The sequence below is a fragment of the Gymnoscopelus braueri genome, assembly GCF_963280865.1.
Source record: "Gymnoscopelus braueri genome assembly, chromosome: 1".
NCBI lineage: Eukaryota > Metazoa > Chordata > Actinopteri > Myctophiformes > Myctophidae > Gymnoscopelus > Gymnoscopelus braueri.
The window spans coordinates 40,517,118-40,541,321 of record NC_137603.1 but is presented as its reverse complement, the minus strand read 5'-3'; the positions used below and the strand labels follow the sequence as shown (position 1 = coordinate 40,541,321).

The 24,204-nt window shown below is 41.1% G+C and overlaps 2 protein-coding genes across 3 annotated transcripts in view; both read left to right on the top strand.

Moving 5' to 3' along the window:
* Positions 1-6,381, top strand: part of pcsk6 (proprotein convertase subtilisin/kexin type 6) — a 57,006-nt gene extending 50,625 nt beyond the window's left edge. For both annotated transcript variants that reach the window (XM_080428345.1, XM_080428344.1), the window contains 2 exons: positions 2,937-3,049; positions 5,441-6,381. In XM_080428345.1, the coding sequence (XP_080284471.1) occupies positions 2,937-3,049; positions 5,441-5,538 (211 nt within the window). In that variant the 3' untranslated portion in view covers positions 5,539-6,381. The remainder of the gene's footprint in view (positions 1-2,936; positions 3,050-5,440) is intronic.
* A 7,666-nt stretch (positions 6,382-14,047) lies between these two features.
* On the top strand, positions 14,048-23,026 carry snrpa1 (small nuclear ribonucleoprotein polypeptide A'). Its single transcript, XM_080417194.1, has 9 exons — positions 14,048-14,222; positions 14,887-15,034; positions 15,313-15,391; positions 15,515-15,561; positions 15,666-15,768; positions 16,343-16,422; positions 16,764-16,839; positions 19,065-19,158; positions 22,617-23,026. The coding sequence occupies exons 1-9, from the start codon at positions 14,141-14,143 to the stop codon at positions 22,793-22,795; spliced, it is 888 nt and encodes a 295-aa protein (XP_080273320.1). The 5' UTR covers positions 14,048-14,140; the 3' UTR covers positions 22,796-23,026.
* The last annotated feature ends 1,178 nt before the right edge of the window (positions 23,027-24,204 follow it).

Here is a 24,204-nt window from a genome sequence, read left to right as displayed (position 1 = left end):
AGGAATTCTCTGTTTCAGAGCTTGGAACACCTTGCTAGCGTGTCTGACAACACGTACTGTATAGGTTGACACAGGTCTAGAGGGGTTAAAGTCAATGCAGGTACTGTTTTGCACTTGCTAAACAGCTGGGACATCTCTGGATCAGAGCCTGGAACACTCTGTTTTGTCTATCAACCTAATGCTGTATATATTTTTTTTGTAATATTATGTATGTTTTCACTGAAAGTTGTGTATATTCTATGGACCCCAGGGAGATTAGCTGTCACTGAGGTGTCAGCTAATGGGGATCCATTTAATTAAACAATAAACAATAAACAATAAACACCCACACACCCACACACACGCACACACGCACACACGCACACGCACGCACGCACGGACGCACGCACGCACGCACGCACGCACGCACGCACGCACGCACGCACGCACGCACGCACGCACGCACGCACGCACGCACGCACGCACGCACGCACGCACGCACGCACGCACGCACGCACGCACGCACGCACGCACGCACGCACGCACGCACGCACGCACACACACACACACACACACACACACACACACACACACACACACAGTTCTAGACTGTTGGCCCCTTCGGTGCCTGTGTAAAGACTTTCTTTATATCCTATATTACATTTGAGAAAAGTCAGCCCTTCCTGTGCCCCGGTGATGCCAATTCATTGTTTCGGTATCAAGTATCAACACAACAACAACATACAGTATCACATGTCCCTACACCACTAGCCATGTGATGTGGACACACACAGACAGAGATTCTGTGCATTTATTGATAGAAGATAACTAATGAGCAGGCCCCTGCGGAGCGTGCCGGTTCTGTAGAACTGCTCATCTGATTGAGTTCACACTCGACACTGCACTTCCTTAGCAATATACCCATTTTACCTGTCCTCTCACGCACAGCTGTGGCGTGCCTTATCCATGTGCAGCCGCTCCAGCTTATTAAAAAAAATAGGTTCTCTCACACTTTCTCCCCCTCTCTCTCCCTCTATCTCCCTCTCTCGCCCTCTCCCTCTCCTTTTCTCTCCTCGACTTTCTTACTTTCTCTCTTTCACTCTCTCTCTTGCTGGTCGAGCTCTGGTCTCTGGTCAGTCACACACGACAGAAACTATTGCCTAATAACAGGCACTCAATTGCTTGCCGATTTGAGCTGATGTTAGGCTGTACATGCGTTTACAGTGCACCACCCAACTGATTGTTACTGCAGCGCAGCACTTCTTTCCACCACTTTTTCACAGATGCACTGCACTGTTCCTGTGTTTAAAGCATCTTCTATAGTCCATCATCCAGGGGTGCGTGCCAAAAAGAAGAACAGAAAGTATAGTCAGGACGGACGAGTGATAAGCTATTAATAAATCTACAAGCTTACACCGTGTTATGCGATCTAACCTGATCTAGCCTCAGATTACTGCAGCGCAAAGCAAGAGGGAAAAAGGTTGAGCTGTGCTTACCCTCTCAGGGTTCCTTGAGGGGTAATAAATGGACCCTTACAGGGTTGTAACTCTGAGAGTGTATAAAAAGAACGAACAAAATGGACTCTCAGAGTTATGGGGGTCCTTGAAAATAAAATGTTTGAAAACCACTGACCTAACTTAAGCCCCCCCCCCCTTGAGAAGGTCCATGAACCATGGACTGTTCTCTCTGCTGTCCTAGTCTCGCATAGACGTTTCACAGCTCCACCTACTCTGCCTGAGAAGTAGGTGGAGTAGGCGGAGCTCTCAGAATCACCATCAGCTGTTCCACACTGGCACAATCACAGTCTGTCATCCGCCTGTCTGAAGCTAAATATGATTGCCTCTCTGAATGCATGACAGGCCTTTCCCTCTCTCTTGTCTGTCTATCTCTGTGTGCTTATGACAATTTACTGATGTGACTAACGGTGGTGATGTACCCAGGTAGTACTGGGTACATCACCATACAACCGTTCTCCATTACAAAAGCCCATGCTCATACTTGTTTGTTCTCGTCTCTCTTTTTTCATTTCCATAATTGCCTATAAATCAGCACCGGGTGTAATCTTAGGAGGAACAACAGGGAGTGACTGCTAACGTAAATCTCTCACCTGCACCACTAGCGAGAATTGATGGCCGCATCAGCGTTCCTTTAGCTCACAGTAATGGCACTGCACAGGGCTGCAGCGGTAGGAGCCTGTTTTTGACACGTGCGTTTTATAAATCAGCCTGGTGCTTTATGGAGGCCGTCAGTGGCAAATAGAGGTTCTTAAAGAAGGTCATGGTTTGCGATTGTGGAGGGAATGGATTCTCCTACCTCCCTCTGGGGCAGCGTTGGGGAGAAAGAGCAGGGGGGTAGCCTGAATGGTGAGGACAGGGACGAGGGGGAGATTGCAGGAAAAAGACTTGCATGGTCCACAGGTTTAGGGTTGAGGAGAGGGTTCTTCAACAAATCAAGCAAAAAGGATGTCTGGATGTCTGGATGGATGGATGGATGGATGGAAGGAAGGAAGGAAGGAAGGAAGGAAGGAAGGAAGGAAGGAAGGAAGGAAGGAAGGAAGGAAGGAAGGAAGGAAGGAAAGAAAGAAAGCCTACAGTATATATGAGAACAGTAGCACATCTTACCACAGAAAATGAAGACCATGATTTTCAGGACAAGAACATTTAACTTCTTTGAACATTATTCAGTGATTTTTTTAAAACATTGTTGTTCATATTGACATAGAAACTGAATCCTCCCTCTCAAAGAACTTTTCTGTCCTTAATTGCTTGATGTGTGGAAGGACATATTCAGCCCACTGGCCCATTTCCTGCTCAACATGGGATGGAACAGAATATTCATCACACACTGTGCCATTCTGTGGCAATGGAGGAGAATCAAGGGAGAGTGTTTTTATTTAGAATGATGATTAAGGTCCAGTACATCCCTATGAACTTTTCTCTCTTTAATTTTGTGTGCAGGTGCGAGGAGAATTGTATGACCTGTGATGGCCCTGGAACAACTTGTACCAAATGCAAGGATGGCTACAATCTGGTCAGCAGGATGTGCATTGTGAATGCCACCTGTAACAATGGTGAGTTTGTGTATTGATCACACTCATGACAGAAATAGCTGGCTGTGGCAGGTCTTACATTGTCATAGCAGTGGCTTGCATCATCCTGAAGCAAGTGTTGCACCTGGAAAGAGGTAATTTCCATTAATAAATGCCTGCTACCAACAGCATTTTGTCGCGGTGGAACATCCTTTCATGTTTCAGTAAACCATCTGCTATGTACTGTAGGTCTTTGTAAATGAGTCTAACAAACAGTACGGAAAAGAACAAACTGATAAGAACAGAAGATCAGACTGTTGGGCTTTGTCTGTCCCTCAAATACCGTTTTCTTTTACAAAATGTTTGTTTATAACTATGCACATTTGAATTATACAAAGCTTTTTTAGTCAATCAGCAAGTACTTCTTTGTGCAAAAACATTGCTATCGTATTGATTAGAATTTGTCCTTAATCTGGAAAGGAAACATCCAGATAGATACAAATATGTTTTTATTTGATCTAATAACTAAAGTCTATTGACTCTGTATGTGTGTTACCTTCCTTTTTGTCTATGGGTTTGTGGCCCTGTGCATTGCAAGGTACTGTATAGCAACCTTAGAAGAAAAGTCATTTTGCACACCTACGGAGATGAACAGGTGTGGAGTAATGAACTTGAATAGCAGAAAAAAGGGGGAGTCCCGCACACTGTCTTCACTTATAAAAGATTTATTGGTAGACTAGAGATACAACGTTTCTGTCCCTCGGACCTTCATCAGGCAAGATGCCTGATGAAGGTCAGTGTGCGGGACTCACCATTTTTTACTGTATAACAACCCCTAATCTGTGATGCACAGGCTTTATACTGCAGAAAACTAATTAGAAAAAAACCTGATACGTCCCACATAGTACTGTAATATGAATTTATGGGTGCAGAATTTGGCCCTGTTTCAAAAGCTTTTATTTTATTCTCCAATGCAAGCCTCAGTTTATTCCTGTGAAATTCAGAAGGCCCGTAGAAGACAGAACAAATGGTAGTTTAATATGGAGCCGTGTTGGAATCAGTCTGTGGCTTTGCAAACCTTGTCAGTTTTGGCTTTTCAAAAACAAGACTTATTACAAGGTGGTTGAGTGTTAAATCACCCAGCTTAGATAGGAGGCTGCAGCCAGTGGTAGGTGCAAAGTTATCAAGTTGAGCAGCTTTAAGACTAATTTGTACTCTGTCGCACCTCTTTGCTTGACAGAAATTATGAAGTTTCAACAACAAAAACACTGTGCATTCACTTTTTTGTAATGTTTTCCCCCCCTCAGTTTTGTCACATGAAAAGGGTCATGCGACAAGGTTAAGTCTCAGGTCTAACCTGTGCATCTGTCTGTTTATGAATCCCGTCATACTACTGTATATCATCTTGGTAGGACAATAAGTCTGGCTCAACTAGAAACAGATCTGGCAGGTAAGGTATTCTTGATGTGTAATAGTTTATTGTTGTCTTAGCAGAGAGTGACTGACAGTCTACTACTAAGCCATTGTCTGGGGGGTATAAAGCTATAGATGGACATCCCACATATTGTAGGGGCTGCACAGAAGACTTGTTAATGAAAGGAGTAGGCACAGTGTTGGCTTTATTTTTAACCGGTTGTTTGTTTAGCAGGAATTGGCAAGAACATTTTGGCAGGGCAACAACAATCTTACTATGAGTAAACAGTGCCCTGTTTGGTTTGACCGTGCTCCCATGGTGTTATGTAATGGGGCACGGGGTCTTGTATGCCAGATAACTGGCTTCCTCTGAATGTTTTTGTGTCAGAATGGCAGAGAATAACTTCCAAACAAGGCCAGTCGATTGTATTGTGGACTGAAGATTAGATGATGTGGTATTTGTTGCACATAAGAGGACATTTGCTCAGAGTCCACCAGAAGTATTTGTCATTACTCTGCCTACATCACACCAGGTGCAGAGTTACGTCATCACAACAATTACACCGGTGCACACAAGGGCAATATGCCGGCATTCCAACATTCTTTAGAGAGAGGACATAGCTAACAGAGATGGGATGAGGCAGGCATGTCGAATGAGAAAGAGAAAAAAATAAATGGTAGCATGTTAGAACAAGGTACTGTTTCTTCAAGGTACTTGATTTTCTGTCTCTACCACCAGGGGTCCAAATGGACCCTTATGTGTCTGTAACTCTGAGTGTGTACAAATGGAATCCAATGGACTGTAAGGGTCCATTTTTACACTCTGAGTCACTTTGAGTTAAATGAACACTGTGGGGTTTATAGTGTAGATTGGGGCCCCAGAGATTTAAAACAATTATCAAATGGGGGTCAAGGTCAATACATATCAAACTGGGGGTCCTTGAAATTCAAAACTTTGAGAATAACTGATATAGCCTATTTCTCGTTCTCTCTCTCTCTCTCTCTCTCTCTCTCTCTCAGCGGACGAGGTGTTCTGCGAGATGGTGAAGTCCAACCGTCTGTGTGAAAGGAAGTTGTTCCGTCAGTTCTGCTGCCAAACCTGTCTGTTGACAGGCTGAAGAGAAGAGCCCTTATCTCCCATGAACTCTACGCAGTTAGCTTCATTCTGTTTTGGAGAAAGAGGAAAAGAAAAGCTGACAACCTTTTGAAATTAAATATCTACCAGTTTTCTGAAAAGAAGTACCACATATTCTTAACTTGTGCATCTTGTCAATAGCACAAAATAAAATAAATTATGTTTATTTTATTTTTTTCACATAGCATCCCTATTCTGGGTATGCCATAATAGGCAAACATTCGGCAAACATTTGCCAAAAATTCCAGATCTACAAACTCACAACGTTGCAACGTGTTGTAAGGTTTTAGATCAGATACTTTCGACAAAGAGATTTGGTGAGATTAAGTATATAGGGTGTAGTGGTTAAAGAATAATTTACTTGTTAAGTCAGCTGGCAAAAAGATAATGCTGTTATTACTGACTATAATATAGAGATATTGAATGTTGATTTTGTTTTTCTTTTCAGTTTTTCTTTTTTTTTACAAAGTGAGTTCATGCCATTTTGGAAATTGATTCCTCAAATTTCATCCTGCAAGCTGCATAGGATAAATGTGATTTTCATAAGATATATTTTTAAAGTGGTCTTTTTATAAACTACGTGCATCATATATAGAACATGTGCAAATCACTTTGTACCCCAAGACTGCATCGTTGTACAAGTGCATTGTGGATAAATAAAAAACTCATAACCTATTAATCAGTTATGATAAAGCATTTGCAGAAAGAATGTCAATTAGATTTCTTTTTAAAGAGAAATCTGTAAAACATTAACTACACTGTTCAAAAGCTGTTGTACATTTAGAGTATGTATGTGATGTTTTTACATTTGTGTTCAAGGACTTAAATAAATATGTTCATTGTTTATATCTGTCATGTATTATTTGGTTTTAGTTTTTATTCCTACAGTACTTTAGCCTATGCTTCTCATCTCTTAGTTGTCATGTTCAATATTCCATTTTGTCCTGTGTTAGGTGTATACAACCACATGCCTCCTCTGATACAAGCGTAACATAAATAAAATAACTTCTCCACAACCTCTGGAAAAGAGCATACCTTTACCTGAAAGGGGAAACCTGCACAGCAAAGATTTAAAGATTTCATACTCTGTGATCTAGGATACAATATTAATATAGTGTTTGTTTTTTATAGAACATTATCTATGAATAGCACCGTATATTAATTAATTTATCAAACTTTTATTTCACCACAAGAAACCATCGACACCAGAATTAGTAAGCCTGCATTGGCTCCTGGTTAGGTCCTGTATTCTTTAATCTTTTACTACTAACTTTTAAGGCATTGCATGGCAGGCCCCCCTATGAGTCAGTGTGAGAGAGGAGCACTGCTGGTTGGCAATGTGTTAATCAGTTATAAAGCCAAATTAAATACTATCTATCTATCTATCTATATCTTATATACTGAAAGTATCTGGGGTACACTTGGACAATAAACTGGACTGGACATCTTGTACATATGTCCCGTACAAGAGGGGCCAGAGAGCTTTATTTCCTGAGCATACTTTGGCATGTGCAGGACACTGTTGAATATGTCCATTCAGTGGTGGTCAGCTCAGTGCTGTATGCAATGGTATGTTGGGGGTCAGCATCAAGGAAAGTGACACCAGGAGGCTGAACCAGCTTATCAGGAAAGCTGGTTCTGTCCTTGGTACCACCTTGGATATTGTGGAGGAGGTGGTCAAAAGGAGAATGACGACCAAATTCATTGCCAATCATAGACAATCCCTCTCATCCCCTACATGACACTGACAGGGCAGAGAAGCTCCTTTGGCAATAGGCTGTTACACCTACATTGCGATAAGGAGCACTATATAAAAGATCTCAGAGGGAGAGAGGAAGAGAGAGGGGGAAGGGAGGGAGGGAGAGGGAAAGAAGAAGGGAGAAAGAGAGAGATTGATGTCAGACCAGAGCTCTCTCATCAAGAGAGAGGGAGAGTGAACCTGACCACGCTGATCAATTCGCTGAGAGGTGACATAGGCCAGACATAGGCAAAGCATTTCAAATACCGTAGCTTCTTCAGTGTTCTCCAATAAAGTGTTTTGTTGCTGTTGTTTTTAGTATTGAAATATATCAACCTAGAAAAAGTGCTCCTCTGAGCACAGGTCTCCGCCAGGTCAGGTAGGTTATTGTGGGCCAGCAATGTTCGGAAGTCGCCAATCAGGATGGAATATGAAAAATCGGACAGATCCGTCTTGATCACTTGACTGTAGAGATACCGATTTGCGTGATGTTTGGCCACAATTTGTAGGAGTAATATAAAAATCACACCCAGTGTGAAGAGAGTGGTGCCTTTCATGAGTTCATTTCGTTAGTTACTTTTTACAGACTTTGATGACTTCAAAGTATTTTTACTCATTTTAAGTACTTTAAAATGTTTTTACTGATTTTTACGTGTTTTTACTCATTTTAACATCTTTTAAGTATTTTTACTCATTTTAAGTATTTTTACTCATTTTAAGTATTTTTTACTCAGTTTAGAAACTTTAAAATGTCTTTACTAATATTTAAGTATTTTTACTCATTTTAAGTATTTTTACTCATTTTAAGTATTTTTACTCAAAAGTGTGTGTTGTGTGTAAGTGTGTGTGTGCGCGTGTGTGTGTATAATTAGTGTAACTGGTTGCATCTTTGTGTTGCAATCAGCCGCAGCTGTTGAGGCTGTGCTCAAACATACAGAGAGGCCGTGCTCATACAGAGAGGCCGTGCTCATACGGACGGACGGACACACAGACACACACCAGGACAAAGTCACTCCTTGGAGTGGCTAGCACCACTCAAAAATCACATCCAGTGTGAAGTGGGCGGTGTGGTCACAGTGGTCATCACAGTGATGGAAGAAGTGATGGAAGAAAAGTAATATTGTGGACCAACCATTGTACACCCCTAACTTAAAAAAAAACATAAATGTGTTTTTTTTAAGTGCATAGTCCTATTTATAGGGCTATGCACATGTGTCATGTTTCACTAGCCAATCACAGTCCTGAATAGACTGTGATTGGCCAATCACGGTGCAGGGTTAGGGGGGTACAATGGTGGCCAATCACAGCGCAGGGTTGGGGGGGGTGCAATGGGACCCCTTGTCCAAACCTCACATATAGGGGCGGGTTTCACCGCCCAAAAATAATAGTTTTGCAAAAATCTGCCTCCTGGTGGCGCTATAATAGGGTAATGTTAAAAGGGTGGCATTTGTTCCTCAACGTAGTGCGAATGTGCGTGCAAAGTTTCACCACAAAATCGAACCATGTGAAAAATTTGGGGCAGAGGTTCTGTTCTGGCATCCAGGGAGTGTGTGCACAGTTTCGCAGCCATCATGCCAACGGTGCGGACGGACGGACGGACGGACGGACAAACAGGGTGCAAAACATAGTCAACTAGAAAAAGTGCTCCTCGGAGCACAGGTCTCCGCCAGGTCAGGTAGGTTATTGTGGGGCAGCAATGTTCGGAATTAGCCAATCAGGATGGAATATGAAAAATTGGACGGAACCATCTTGATCACTTGACTATATGTGTACCGATTTGCATGATGTTTGAATTTGTAGGAGTAATATAAAAAAGAAAAGTGTTGCAAAATTGGCCTCCTGGTGGCGCTATAATAGGGCAATGTTAAAAGGGTGGCATTTGTTCTTCAATGTAGTGGGAATGTGCGTGTAAAGTGTCACCACAATCGGACGCTGCATTCATGATTTGTGGCATTTTGTTCAAAACGGGCCACTCCTGCAAACTTTAGATGTCAATGTTAGCCAATCAGGATGGAATATGAAAATTTTAAAAGGTCCATCGTGATCACATGACTATAGAGATCATGTGTACCGATGTGCTTGAAATTTGGATACATTCTGAAGGCTTAATATCAAAAAATGTGTTACATACATAAGTCGGCCTCCTGGTGGCGCTATGAAAGGCAAATGTAAAAAATGCAGGGCAGTAGTTTTTCCTTTGCCTCTAGGGAGTGTGCGTACAAAGTTTCTGCAGATCGGTGCAGTTATAGTTAAAAACACAAATCGTCCATTTATAGCGCCACCATGAGGCTGATTTGAACATTTTCAAGTGGCATTTCTTCCTCGGCCTAGTGGGAATGTGCGTGTGAAATCTCACGGAAATCGCAAGCTGCGTTCATGATTTGAGGCATTTTGTTGAAAACGGAGCAATCCTGCAAACTTTGGAAGCCAACCTTAGCCAATCAGGATGAAATATGGAAAATTGGACAGATCCGTGTTGATCACATGACTATAGAGATACTGTGTACTGATTTGCGTGATGTTTGGATACAATCTGTAGGAGTACTGTCAAGAAATGTGTTTTGCAAAAAGCGGCCTCCTGATGGCGCTATAAAAGCCTAATTTGAAAAATTTGGGGCAGAGGTTCTGCTCTGGCATCCAGGGAGTGTGTGTGCACAGTTTCGCTGCGATCAAGCCAACGGTGCCGGATATTAGCTGTACACAAAATGACAGAATGACGGACACACGGACGGACGGACGGACGGACAGGGGGCAAAACATACTCTCTCGCCATGCCTTTCGGCCTGGCGGAGACAATTAGGGACAATTAGGAAAAGAGCTGTTATGTGAATGACCTAAGAGTAAAAATCTTGATATGACTGCTTGAACTGTGATGTGCTCTTTTGAAACCCTCTTATTGTGTATGTTGGGAAATGTCCAAGGCTCTCTCATTTTCAGTAAGTGACTGCAAGCCTAGTTGTTTTTGTCAGTCAAATGTGTGTTTCCCCATTGAGATGTTGACATGGATTATGGCTTTTCCTGGTAATGTTCATATTCTCGTTCCTGGCAATGTCGATACTGTATACAGGCTTATCAACATTTTGACATAATGACTTTGCTGTTTGTTCTACTGTCCAAGTGGGAAAATACATCCCTGTTTGAGCATAGGCAGGCAATATAATACACTGCTCAATTAAAACAAGATTTATACAAATTATTTGAATGATCTAGGGCAGCCAGGTCGATAATTGTGGACCTGAGCAACCCAACCCACAAGTCATAAACAAGAGAACTAAGCCTCACAAAATAAGCCTTGTACATGCAAAGTAATCGATATCTAAATTCTGGAGCTGCTCCATAAACAGTGAATGGAAGACTTTGTGGACTGAGTTTATGTTTGTTATTTTAGATTAACCATTCCTTATATTTTAAAGTAGTATTAAAGGGTTCTGAGCTAGACAATGTATCCATCTCCCCTTAAAAATCCTCCTGGGTGCCCTTATACAGTAGTAACTTTTGCTTTCATCCCTAATTTATTCTCAGTGGAGCCGCTCCACATTTTACATCTGGATGATATACTGTATCTCACATTTCAGATTCGTTTTTTGGAAGCAGTGAGCCTTGTCCAGAAATATTGACTATCATAAGAACTACGAATCCTAAAACTGAGCATAATACCCTTTTAAGGCCTACGTAGATTATTGGTTAAGAGAGCATTCACATACATTCCTTTTAGTGTGCATAAACAGAGTCTGACAAACAATACAGATTTTTAGTATCAATCTTAGAAGCGCATCCAAATAGCTTTCACTTAGAGGCACCAGTAGGTTTTCTCAGAAAGCATGTTACGTTTGGGTCGGAACGACTGATCTAAAAATAGCAAATGAAGCAATTGTAAACCAACTGACACTGAGGATGCCCATACAGCATACTTAAATACAGTACGTAATACATATGGACCCTGGGGTAAGCTGCGCAGGAAATCCTTACAGCCTTCGGTTTACTTCAAAGTGCTCTTTTAATCTATAGGCCTATACTGTAGTTCAAGTTTCTGACCCTATTTAGGATCAGAATCTGTGCTTTTCTAAACTTCATCCTTATTCCTTGTGAGCTTAATTATCCATCCAACACACACCACGGTAATCATTATGTTCCTACACTTTTGTGTCTGCCTGTGTTTTCTTCTGTAGCCTACAGAAAGAGGCATCATCATTATTGATTCAATTACTGATGTCTGTGTTTGATATAGCTGTGCGATGGCGATGACTTTGCAGAGGTGTCTGAATCATTCAGCAATGACCCATTTTTCAGTCTGATAAATGCTATCTGACTGAGGAAGTCTCAACGATACAGTATTAATCTTATTAAAGTTACTGGTCCATGACCATCTCAGTGTACAGGGAGACTAGTTTCTCTGCTGGGAGCTCTTTATGCAGCTTCCCGAAATTAATGATTAGGCCACAGAACAGAGGAACAATACAGTCTAATTCTGACTTCAAGCCATTAGAAGACATTACCCTGTCTTCAAAATGTCTTGTGTACATTTAAGTGTACGCAGTGTTAGATGCCAGCCTACATTTTTAAATGCCATTCGCTTTCATGTTGAAAGGGTGTGGAAATTGCAAGACTTTAAAGTTGAAAGGTATAGCATAGGTAATTCAGTTTGCCATGCACTGTTGCAAACATGTGCAACAGGATGATCCTGATCCGCTTGAAAGGTTCCTCACCTGACAGACGTGAGAAGGGATTCAAAAATTCGGGGTCTCAGAAGCATCATCGAGGAGGTGAAGTCCAACCTCTCAGCAGTAGAGACATTCATCATCTTTAAGAATGCATTAAATTCTATCCATCAAGGAAGGTCATGAGAATTGACTCGATGCATATATCATCACACATCGACACATGTTAAATTGATAACACTGGATGGTAAAACTAATTGGTTCACGATCACACGATAACAACACAATAAAGACACCCTCAAACAAATATGAATAAAGTATACCGATATAATCAACCGTATATAATCATCCGTATTATGCATATAATCATCCTGCCTGGTGCAGATCAAGAGACACAGCCAATAAATATAATATATTTGTATAGGGACTCTGTCTGAATGTCAAGAAGAGAGAATCTACAAGCTTGTCACTTGTTGTGAGCTTGTAGATCTGCTATTTTTGCCACATGTTCACCCCAGTATAGGGTTCATGTCGTTAGAAATCTCCTTTTTCCTTGCCATCATGCCCATGGAGTCTATCCTGCTCTATGGGTGCAAGTCATGGATCCTCAGCCTCACCCAATGTCCTTCATGTTGAGCTCCCACGAGTAATTGGTAAAAAGGCAGCAGCATGCAGCATGCAGCTGGCAGGTTCCATCTTGGAGGCAAACCTCTCTGGTAACAAAAACGCCGAAAAAGTGATCAAAAATGTCAACCGAACAACACGCTATTTGTGGAGGATTGATCGCCTAGTCAGTAAGAATACTCTGAAGATTCTTGCAGGGGCCCTCATTCAAGGTCATTATGATTATGCATGCACTTCATGGTATCACAACACCTCCAAGGCCTTAAAAACAAGGCTCCAAACATCCCAAAACAAACTTGTAAGGCTACTTCTTGGCCTCAATCACAGAACCCATCTAACCCCTGCTCATTTTGCTAGGATTGGATGGCTTAGGGTTGAGGACAGAGTACAACTTGCTATGGGCCTGGTCTTCAAGATACACCACACCATTGGGATCCCCCTGTATTTGTCAAAATACTTCCAAAATGTTAATGAAGTCCATGATCATAACACCAGAGGCAGCTCCACTGATCATGTTCAACCCAGATTTGGCTCAACTAAGGGTTGATGAGAACTCGTTCTCATGCTATTCATCAAAAATGTGGAATGCCCTACCAAAAGGAGTAAAGGAGTGTAAAACCCTACTCACTTTCAAAACTGCCCTAAAGATACACCTTCAGGAGGCTGCAATTCGAAAATGGCCCCTGTCTAAGTCTTAACCTACCCCCCCCTACCCCCCCCCCCCTCCTTCATTTTCCTCTTTTGTATATATATATATATATTTTTTTCTCTCGTCATACCAGTAACCTGAAAGCTGATTGTATGACATTCTGTATAGTAGTGTGTATATCTGCCTGCCTCTTATATTTCATCATGATTTGTGTGCATGGGGTTCTCATCTTAAACAAGCGTAATGCTTAATGAGGGTTTCCAGTTTAGTAGACCTTGTATTGTGAATTTGTACTTCCATGTACTGTTATGTACTGTCATGTACTATTCTCATGTCTTTCTAAATAAACTACATCAATCAATCAATCAATCAGGTCATTGCCAGAAACACCTGGAGCTCATGGCCCATCAAGTTCTCCTGTCGGAACCAAGAAAAGGGGTTCAGGAAGTAAGGTAAAGTAGGCAAGGTAGGCTACTAACAAACAAATGAGCATACAAAATGATCCTCCCTCCTGATTGGATGAAATTTGCAACCCACCCAAAAAAATATTTTCAGTTTAGTAAAGCACTGGAGACTAGACACTAGACCCCTCTTACTGAACAAACACTATAGTCAGCAGGGGTTTTCAACAGGTGGTCCTTCAACCAGACAGTGTTCTAATCTAGATCTAGAACACTCAGAAACGATCTAGGTGGAAAGACTGGTGACGCGACGTTAGAAACGATCTAAGGTTTGTGCTTTGCTGCCCCCAAACACGAGGGGGCGCAATCATAAAAATGCAAACCTATTTGTTGAGCGGCTGCAGCAGCCAGACAGTGTCTCTTCCGGTCGGCAGCAAGCGTGTTGCTAATGTTCTACATGAAATTTGAATTAAAAACAACTTCATACAATCTTGCTCTTTTCTCTCACCGTCGACATGGTGAAGTTAACAGCCGAGCTGATTGAGCAGGCTGCTCAGTACACCAACACTGTGAGAGACAGAGAACTGGATCTAAGAGGTAAGTTACATTTCAGCCCGCGGATTTGAGAACAATTAGCCTTGCTTGCTAACAAGCTGCTAACCACAACCATTTGTATGAACAGCTAGCTTGTATGAACCATGTTTGACCAGAAACCACATTACAGTTGCATCGCAGCGTTAAGTTATTCCACCATCTCCCTCCCAGTGGTGGAAAAAGTACTCAATATGTTTACTTAAGTAAAAGTATCAATCCTGCAATGTAGAAATACTCTGTTACTAGTAAAAGTCCGGAATTCAAAATGTAGAAGGTGGCTATTATGCAGAATGTCCCATTTCGCAAGTTTTCAAATGTATAAAATGTATTCAAATCTTTTGAAAATAGCAGATCTTCAAGCTCACAATGGCATTGGCAGCTTGTAGATCGGCTATTTTCAAATGGCCGAAATGCATATAGAGCTGAAGTGGGTAATGTATGTTTTGTAATAATAATACAAATCTACAAAGTAACTAAAGTTTTCAAATAATTGTAGTGGAGTGAAAGTATAATACTTGCCTCTGAGATGTAGTGGAGTAGAAGTAAAAGTATTGAACATTGGAAATACTCCAGTAAAGTAAAATATACATAGACATTTTATTTACTTACAGTACTTGAGTAAATGTACTTAGTTACTTTACACCACTGCCATCTCCCTTTTTCGTAGGTTACAAGGTCCCGGTGCTTGAGAATCTTGGAGCCACTCTTGACCAGTTTGATACCATCGACTTCTCTGATAATGAGATCCGAAAGCTGGACGGCTTCCCTCTGCTCAGGAGGCTCAAGACGCTGCTCATGAACAATAACAGGATATGGTAAATCAATAACTAACTGTACCGTGCACAATCAATGCCTATTTGGAAGTAGAATTGTCACTATCTTCAGATGTATGTGAAATGTTAGCCTTGGATCAAGACTATCATAGATGTATTTTTAACGAGTCTGACTTTTACTTTCGTATGATGCAAATGTCAAAATCGATAAAATACATATATGATTGTCTTAATCCAAGGCATCAATGTGATGATGATGTCAGGAGGTGCTTGTGTTGTGGAATTGATTGTCGATGTGTGCCTCCTCCTCTTATGCACAGCCGCATCGGTGAGAACCTGGAGCATTGTCTGCCATGTCTATCAGAACTCATTCTTACAAGCAACAGCATCCAGGAGCTGGTGAGTCATTACCTGCTAGTAGCTGATTACATGCGGTTACAATTTAGTTTTTTTTGTTGTTGGGAGGTATAACCTTAACTTGTATTAATGCACATGATTCATTTGTTATTACTTTATCCATAGGGCGATTTGGATCCTCTGGCCACAGTGAAATCTTTAAATCTTCTCAGGTATGCTTCACAAAGACCTGTATATGACAATTATGTGCATTTTGATGTGTCCAGCACTGCCATTGTGAGTGTACATGGTTGTAACAATTTAATTCAATATCCAGTCTGTTAAGGAATCCTGTGACAAACAAGAAGCACTACAGGCTCTATGTCATCAGTAAAATCCCCCAGATTCGTGTTCTAGACTTCCAGAAGGTGAAGCAAAAAGTAAGTGCACATGGTTGCTGAGAAATGAGTTTTGGTCTCAAGGGATGGCTTATATTTTGAGGGCCTGCATGAATCACATTTTGATTTATTTTTCTGATGATGTCTCTTGTAATGCCCTGCAGTATGATTTTAACTGTTACATTCATTGTCTTTTGGTTTAAAAAACGAAATGACAAATTGTGGAAAGTTCTACCCTGTTGACCAATTTTGTGCTTATAGTATTACTGGGTTTGACGGAGATGTGTTTTATAGAAGCTTCTTTTACTGAAATTCGCCTGATATAAAGAGATATATTAAATTGAATATGCTTTCGCAACATACTGTTAACGCTCTAATATTGTAATATATGATTGAATCTGAATACATTGATACAATTCTGCACTAATATGTCATATTATTGTCTAATAAGTAAATAAGTTGAGTGAATAATAGAAAGTATTTGTTTGAGCGTGATTCTTTTACTCGTATTTTTTAAATATAACGTGTCTGTTTGCCTGCTTGCCTATACCCCTTGGATGTGGGTTTCCCGTGTAATGATAAGCTTTCACTTTAACTGTGTGATGTATCGCCATAGGAACGCCAGGAGGCAGAGAAAATGTTCAAGGGCAAACGTGGTGCTCAGCTTGCAAAGGATATTGCCAAGCGAACAAAAACGTAAGATGAAAGTTCCTGTTAGACAGCAGCTCCTTAGAATCACTGGATTCCGACAGGTGGAGGCGCTGGGGGGTGGAATTGGCAGAATACTGAACACAGGCAGCACCTGTCATAAAGCCACCACCATGGTGTCTAAAATGTGGCAAAAAAAATCCCACTCCACTAAAGTCACAGCTCTTCACAACAGTGTTTCTTAGGACTGCTGTCTCTGGACATTTCCCTTTTTGTATCAGTTTATTTGACCTAAGAAAAGATACTACACCTGAGATACTACACTGGTTGAAAGGTTGCAGAAGCAGGGTGTTCATTCATGATGTCTAACTAAAGTCTGTCTGTTTCAGGTTCACCCCTGGTGGAGCTGTTCAACAAGAGAAGAAGAAGGCAGGGCCGTCTCAAGCTGATGTGGAGGCCATCAAGGTAGCGCAATTTTTCACTTTTTGATACCATTACGCTGCTTCTTTAAGACCTAGGTGATTGTCACCATGGTGAATCTTATATTATCAGAGATGGCGCAACCAAGCTCATTTTGAGGTACCGGGCGGGCAGACTTTTGACTTAATGGCTAGTATTATTCTATTATACTCTTTTTCCACCAAGATTTGCGTGTATATGTCAGTAGATGTATACATGGGAAAACTTGCAAAAAGTACTCTCAAACACACCGGTCAGGTGCCTGCAGTAGATTTCTCTCTCACTCACACACTCACTCTCAGCTCTCAACCTCTATAGTTCTTTTCTCTCTCTGCTGTCCTGTCCTGTCTGTCTCTCACCTCTCCTGGATGTATACAACATTGATTTCATTATATCCTGATTGATCTGAGCTTTTGTTCAATGTGTTGCTTATCTTTTCAAGTTATGCACCGCTGCATCTGTCGCTACCCTCTCGTGTACAGCCGTGTCTACTTAATCTTTGAATATGCCCTGTAATGTTGTGTAGACCGGCGTATCTGTAGCTGTCCTCCTTGGGTTGTTGCGTCTATTGCTATAGTATGGACATACACATAGCCTGAGGCTATTAATTTGATACGGTTCACCATTAAGATCTTAACTCTCTCAGTGCCAATGAAATAAAAAAATATGTTCACACTGTGCCAGCAATTTTTTTAAAGTAAAAAAAAAGTGCTCAGGAGATGCAGCCTTTTCAGTAATCATGTTTTGGTGTACATTGTCTTGTTGTGTATTTCTAACAAATTTAAGTCTTCTGGAGGAGACACGATTGAAACGAGCATGATTGAAACTGAGGGCATCTGAATGTTTAACTAGACGCATCGCAATTCAGGGCAATTGCAGAGTGTGGTTGCGCCGACGCGAGTCGCGGGTCGCTGCCGCCGGGACTCGTCACTCGAGGAATACGCTGGGAGGAATACCGTCGGAGGCTGCGCCAATTACATTGTCACGCAACTCCTGAGATCACTTGCGTTTCATTTGAGAGGATTGGTCCCCCCAACATATGTTTTTTGCATCAAAAGGTTACATTTTGAGCATTTGTGGCGCCCCCTATGGATCAAAGTGGAAATTCTTTTGGAGATTTGTTGAGTAAACCACACTTGACATGTGATTCAAATTTGGGATTGACTGGACGTTTTGTTCGTGATTTGTGGGCTTTTTTGTAAAACGGGCCCCTCCCACTAACTTTGGAAGCCATTTACGGACGAACGGTATGGACTATCAAAATTTTGTTTCGGTCCAGATTATCGCATGGGTCCAGAGATCATGTATACCGATTTTTGTGAAATTTGGACAAAATATATGGGAGGAGGAGCTAAAAGTGTGTTTTGAAGAAAATTCTAAATGGCGGAAAATCTATCCTGACGCAAATGGGCGTGGCGGAGTTGGGGAGTTGCGTCATGACCCAAGGAATCTAGGGAAAAGAAATTTTGATTTTACAACCTACGGTTCAAGAGTTATAGGCCAAAACGTAAAGGAGGCTGTTATAGCGCCACCATGTGGCCGATTAGTGTAATTATTTTTTCAATAATTTCGGACTAAATTATGAACCTCCCCTCCAAATCTGGTAACTCTAGCTCTTACGGTTTCTGAGAAAAAAATACTTGAATTTGAGTTTTTTCACTTTTTCATTAAAGTGGATGGAAATTTAATGCACTAATAAATCAATATCAATAAAACTATGCAACCAATCTCTTAGCAAAATACAAGCACACGATTCCCGGTGAGGCCGGTTATTTTGACATATGCCACTAAATTGGGAAAAATAAACTGTGGGAGGAGTTACGATTGGAAATATTGTTTATCTTGAATAATAATAAAGTGTAAGGATTACTATAGTCTGGTTGCCCTGTTAGGGCAACCACACTAATAAATGTTCCAATCTGGTACAGGCCATGTGCGTGTCCGTGCGCTCCTTATCTGCTCGCCATTCATCTACAGTAGAAGCACACAGAGGGGCTTTCTAAAGGCCGGTTTGTGTCCGTCTGTGAGAGAGAGAGATGGATGCATATTCTGCTCTCATAATGGGTCGTGGGTGCGGGAATTAAAATCACTGATCAAAATCTCTAATGTTCCCCATGGGTGACAAAGGATGGGACAGGATCATGTTTTGGTGTACATTGTCTTGTAGTGTTGTGTATTTCTAACTCATTTACAAAATTGTGTGTGAACCGTGGTTTTTGTTTTTATTTCAGAATGCTATAGCTAATGCATCGTCATTGGCAGAAGTGGAAAGGTTGAAGGGTATGCTTCAGGCTGGTCAAATCCCAGGACGTGATACAAGACAAGGTTAGTAGTACACTATATATACAGTAATAGTAGAGGATAGCACAGGTCAAAAACATTTGACCTGCTCTGAAATTGACCCGAGAATAATTGGACCGGTCCAAAATGGACCAGAGGTTAATTCAAGATTATTAGACCTGGTCAGGTTAATTCAAGATTATTAGACCTGGTCCGAAACGGACCAGAGGTTAATTCGAGATTATTACACCTGGTCCGAAACAGACGCGAGGATAATTATTCCTAGTCCGAAATGGACCAGAGGTTAATGCAAGATTATTAGACCTGGTCCAAGATTATTAGACCTGGTCCAAGATTATTAGACCTGGTCAGGTTAATTCAAGATTATTAGACCTGGTCCGAAACAGACCCGAGGATGATTATTCCTAGTCCGAAACGGACTCAAGGATAATGTGAGATTATTAGATCTGGTCCGAAACAGACCTTGATGGGTCTAGACCCGCCGATGCACGTGCTACATATCTTTAGATTTTTAGGCAAGACTTTGTTAGCCTGATATCAGATTGAAGACTGTATGCTTCAGTCTGACATTGCCTCCACTCTCTAAGCAATTTCCAAGTAGGGAGGGGATTTGATTTTCCCTAACCAAACACTACAGATTATTGTACCGGTCCTCTCTATAAACTGTAGTTTTGGGCCATTCGTCAATTAAGTAAACTACTCCATACCCAGGGATGTGCGTATTTGCAGACTCATAGTTATGTATGGGCAAGGCGTGTGTTCCTGTCATGTCTGCTTAGCTGCGACAGTCACCGCGCACACACACACACACACACAGTTCAGGTCCACGCGTTGTGATTCACAGAGAGAAGCTTCTCTGCAGCCGTGAGATAGGACCCGGAGTCGCGGACCCCCAGCGGATGCTTTGGGGGTCCGTGGACCCGGAGTCGTGGACACCAGTGAATGCTTTGCGGACCACTTGGTCTGCTGCATGTCGTCGCGGACCGGACGCTCTGCTCCGTTGCGCTGTGCTCAGTAAACAACACGCTAACATTAGCACCAAGAGCTAACAGAGTACATCCCATAGCCTGGGGGAACCATAACCGTGAGAACAGATCCTGTGGCCGCATGCAAAACTCCAGCCGCAGAGTTGAAGAGTTTCCTAAAAAACGCTAATAAACAGCTTGAATTTGGGAAAAGTGGAAAATACCGTTCCTGAGTGTCTGCATATGGTAATGATTATTGCCCGTGTGCAAGTTCAGATCAATTGCTGAACGCACTGAGGAGAACAACAGAAGGAATGCGGTTTAGGCAGAAGGAGAGAGGTTTGTAGAATTATAGGAGGATGCGTTTACATTATTGAAAAATAATTCGGTCCCATAGCCTGAGGGGACGTTCAGCTGAATGTGTTGCACTGATTGATCTGACACTGAATGACCTGTCTGTTTCTGTTCATTGAGTGACAACGCAGGCAGCCAAGCACCTTTTAGTGAACTGTACTGAATGATTCAAAGGTACACTGAAAGGAACGATAATTCCCACAACTACGTTATTACTCCTTAGCAGTCACCTCCGCTGTCAACTCCTGGCTGTGCACAGCTTGACAACAGTCCGTGGCGCTGATTGGATAATCAATGGACCCACCCCAGTACTCATTGGATAACAACTTTTTCGGATGTTAAACTGCTGTTTCAAAACACAAGGTCCCTTGCTACCCTCTAGTGTATATAGGACTGTATATATCCATAATTGGTCATACGGCAAAAAGTATAAAATCAATAAGTCTGAATTTTAGGCCTATTTTTTTTTTTTACTTCTATAATGCTGCATTAACTTATGTCTCAGTGTTTGGCTGTATAGGCTGCAATGTTTGTATTTTGGTCTATATTTCCACATTGTAGTTTTTCCCTCAACAATTCATATGAACCACAGAAACATACCAAACAAGACCAACATGGAAACAATAACCAACTCTTTTTTTTTTAAAGTTTCTGTTACTTCCATGGTTGGAGAACATTACATTGACTTGATTGGCAAATCGAATGAAACTAATTTGAAGCCTGCTACACAGTGTGCAAGAAAACACACAAATTAGGAAATCTGGGTATAAGGGAAAGGGCATTAAGAGTTGCATATGAAGTCAGAAAAACAAAGTACCCCACTTATTTTGACAGTATGGTTTTAAGTTCATTAGGAAAGGTTACTTTAATTTTCATTCTGACCACTGTTCCACTTTGTAACAGTTTTGGCATGTCCTAGGATGTCCTTTTCCGTCTAGGTTTTGTAATCTATTAACATTGGTGTTTCGGGCATGGGCATCTGATTTCCCATCTGTTTGTTTTGATACTCATAATAAAAAGCTGCTTTCATTTTCTCTCCGTGTCTACAAAAGAAAAAAAGCAGACATTTCCCTTTAGTCCTTTAAAAAAAATGTTTTATGTGCTTTCATTTTCTAACTTTGCTTAATTAGACAGTGGTGTTAAGGAGGTAGGGTAGTTGCCTGGGAATCTGAAGGATCTAACCCCTCTTAATATTGTGATGAAGTGTCCTTGAGCAAGACTCTAACTGAATCCCTAACTGCTCCTCGGGTGCTTTGCTTATATTTGTTTATTTGGGACAGACCACGTTAATGAACAACATAATTATAAAAATATAACATGAAATTTACCAAGAATGCTAAATTGCATCCGTAGTCCCTAGGCAGGTAAGACAAACTGAAATGAATACAAATATATTTTTTAAATTCAATAGCGTCCTGCTGATTTGCCTTGAGCCATTGTTTCAAATGGTTCTTAAAAGTGGGATATGTACTACACTCCTTATTGCAAATGGTAGGCCATTCCAACAGATACTTCCCTTTACTGGCCGCACACTTTGTCAAAATGTGATGCGACTATATACTGTAGCACCTCAGTCCCCTCTAGTAGTGGTCCTAGTGCCAATGCCACTGTCGGACGATATCTAGTCTCATATCACGATATCAATATAATATTGATACATATTGACCACCCCTAATTGGAATGCATATCAAATTTGTGCTACTTTGAAATGCCGTCCACACAATTAGACATGCAATGCAATGTGCATGTGTAATTGTTTTATGTACCAAAACACATTGTTTTTACACACATTAACGTACATTGGGGTTACTCAATTACAAGAGTTAAGTATTAGCGGGACCACTCAAACCACTGAAACCCTATATACTTTAACTGGAGTCGGGGTCTATACAACCCCTCCCTTTTCCCCTCTACACTAAATATATTATGATCTGCTATTTTTTCCGAATGTTCTCCCCAGAATAGGGACGCTAGGATTCAAGTGGTTAAAGAAAGCTCAGTTTCACAATTTGTTTTACATTTCTGGCCAGGGTTAACGTTTTGGCACGTCAAGCTCTGACGAAGGATTAATGTGTAAATCATTTGCCATGGAGAACTTGGCCCAATTTGAGAAGCTAGCTTTAGCTGCTACTTATTGTGAGAGTTTGATGTTTCTTTCCATAGGCCCACCTGGAGTGGTGGAAGAAGAGGAAGAGGAGGATGACGAGGAGAGTGAGGTGGTACAGATGGAGCCCCAGATGAAGGAAGCTGTGGGAGAGGAGATGGATGAGGAAGAACCAGAAGAGGAGGCGGAAGATGATGAAGAGGACATGGATGAGGGGCCACCGGTGAACGGCTCCTGAATTCCCTGACTGATTTTTTTCTTTGTTTTGTTTTTGTCAATTGAACATACGTAAATGTGTATGACAAAATGTTTATGCGAAGCTGGATCCAACGTCTTTTTTTTATTTGACCATTTGTTTAATCAAAGTACTAAAAGTTCACAATTGAATCCAGTCACTCTTTTTTCATATTATGTATGTACTGTAAATTAATTTGCTGGCTTCTAATAAAAATTTCATTTTTATTAAGCAGGTGACTTCTCAATGTCATTTAAATTGGATATATTGGGTGTAGGTTATGCTGCCATCACAATGTTTAGTTCACTTTGTCAGTGTTTAGTCTCCCTAGCTGCAAGCAACTCTTAGATGATGTTTTTAATATCTGGCATCTCGAGTTGCAATACCAACCCTTGACAGCCCATTCATCCAAACGGAAAAGTCCAATCTGATTGTATTAAACAATGTTAAACTCACCAACATTGCAGCTGTATGGAAAGCTTAGATTATCTTCTTTGTATCTGCCAAGTTATTGTTTCATAAAAATCCACTGTTTCCAACTTTCTGGCAATAAATTCCGTGCAGGTGATAAGTATTTGAGTTGGGAAGCGCTCGTTGGAAATCACTCAATGGTCCTGCGTACCACCTGTTTTGAAATTCAACTTAATGCTGGAGGCAGCAGGATGTTGCGATATTGAAAACCAGTGCTTCCAAACTATTGACACAAAATAATCACCTACACAGAATTTATTGACAAAGTAGCTCATAACATGTCTACGTGGATTGTTATGAAACAAAAACTTGGTAGAAACAAAGAGGATAATCCAAGCTTTCCGTACAGCTGCAATATGTTGGTGAGTTTAATGTTGTTTAATACAATCAGATCAGACTTTTCTGTTTGGATGAATGGGCTGTCAAGGGTTGGTATTGCAACTCTAGATGCCAGATATAAAAAATAGCATCTTAAGAGTCGCTTGCGGCTAGGCTCTCCCATGTGCCACCTTGTCAAATGGGAATGTATGCGAATGTAAATACAGTGTACTTAAGTTAAAAAATAATGAATAACTTATAAAACAGACACAAATGACACGCACTGTATAGCTGTGTATATATAGTGTCATTTGTGTAATTCATTTTATACTGTGTATGTATGTGTATATAAATATATATATATTTCTCACACACTATACATGTGTATTGATCCCTGTGGGGAAATTCATTTAAAAAATGAAATGTATCAAGTTAGACTGGCTCGCTGATTACACATGGGTAAAACTGAATCCATTCTCTTTGGGTCCAAAATAAACATCTGCAAGGCCGATTGCTTCACAGTAAAAGTGGGTGACAATGTTATCACAAGAAAAGAGGAAATTACCTACCTGGGTTGCATTTTAGAGGCAAATATTTCCAGTGAAACAATGGCAACTAGAGAA

Excerpts from the sequence above, each read along its gene's own strand:
- snrpa1 (XM_080417194.1), top strand. The coding sequence starts at position 14,141 with ATGGTGAAGTTAACAGCCGAGCTGATTGAGCAGGCTGCTCAGTACACC. Across the intron at positions 15,035-15,312 it reads ATGAACAATAACAGGATATG|CCGCATCGGTGAGAACCTGG; the intron begins GTAAATCAATAA and ends TCTTATGCACAG. Across the intron at positions 19,159-22,616 it reads AGGACGTGATACAAGACAAG|GCCCACCTGGAGTGGTGGAA; the intron begins GTTAGTAGTACA and ends TTCTTTCCATAG.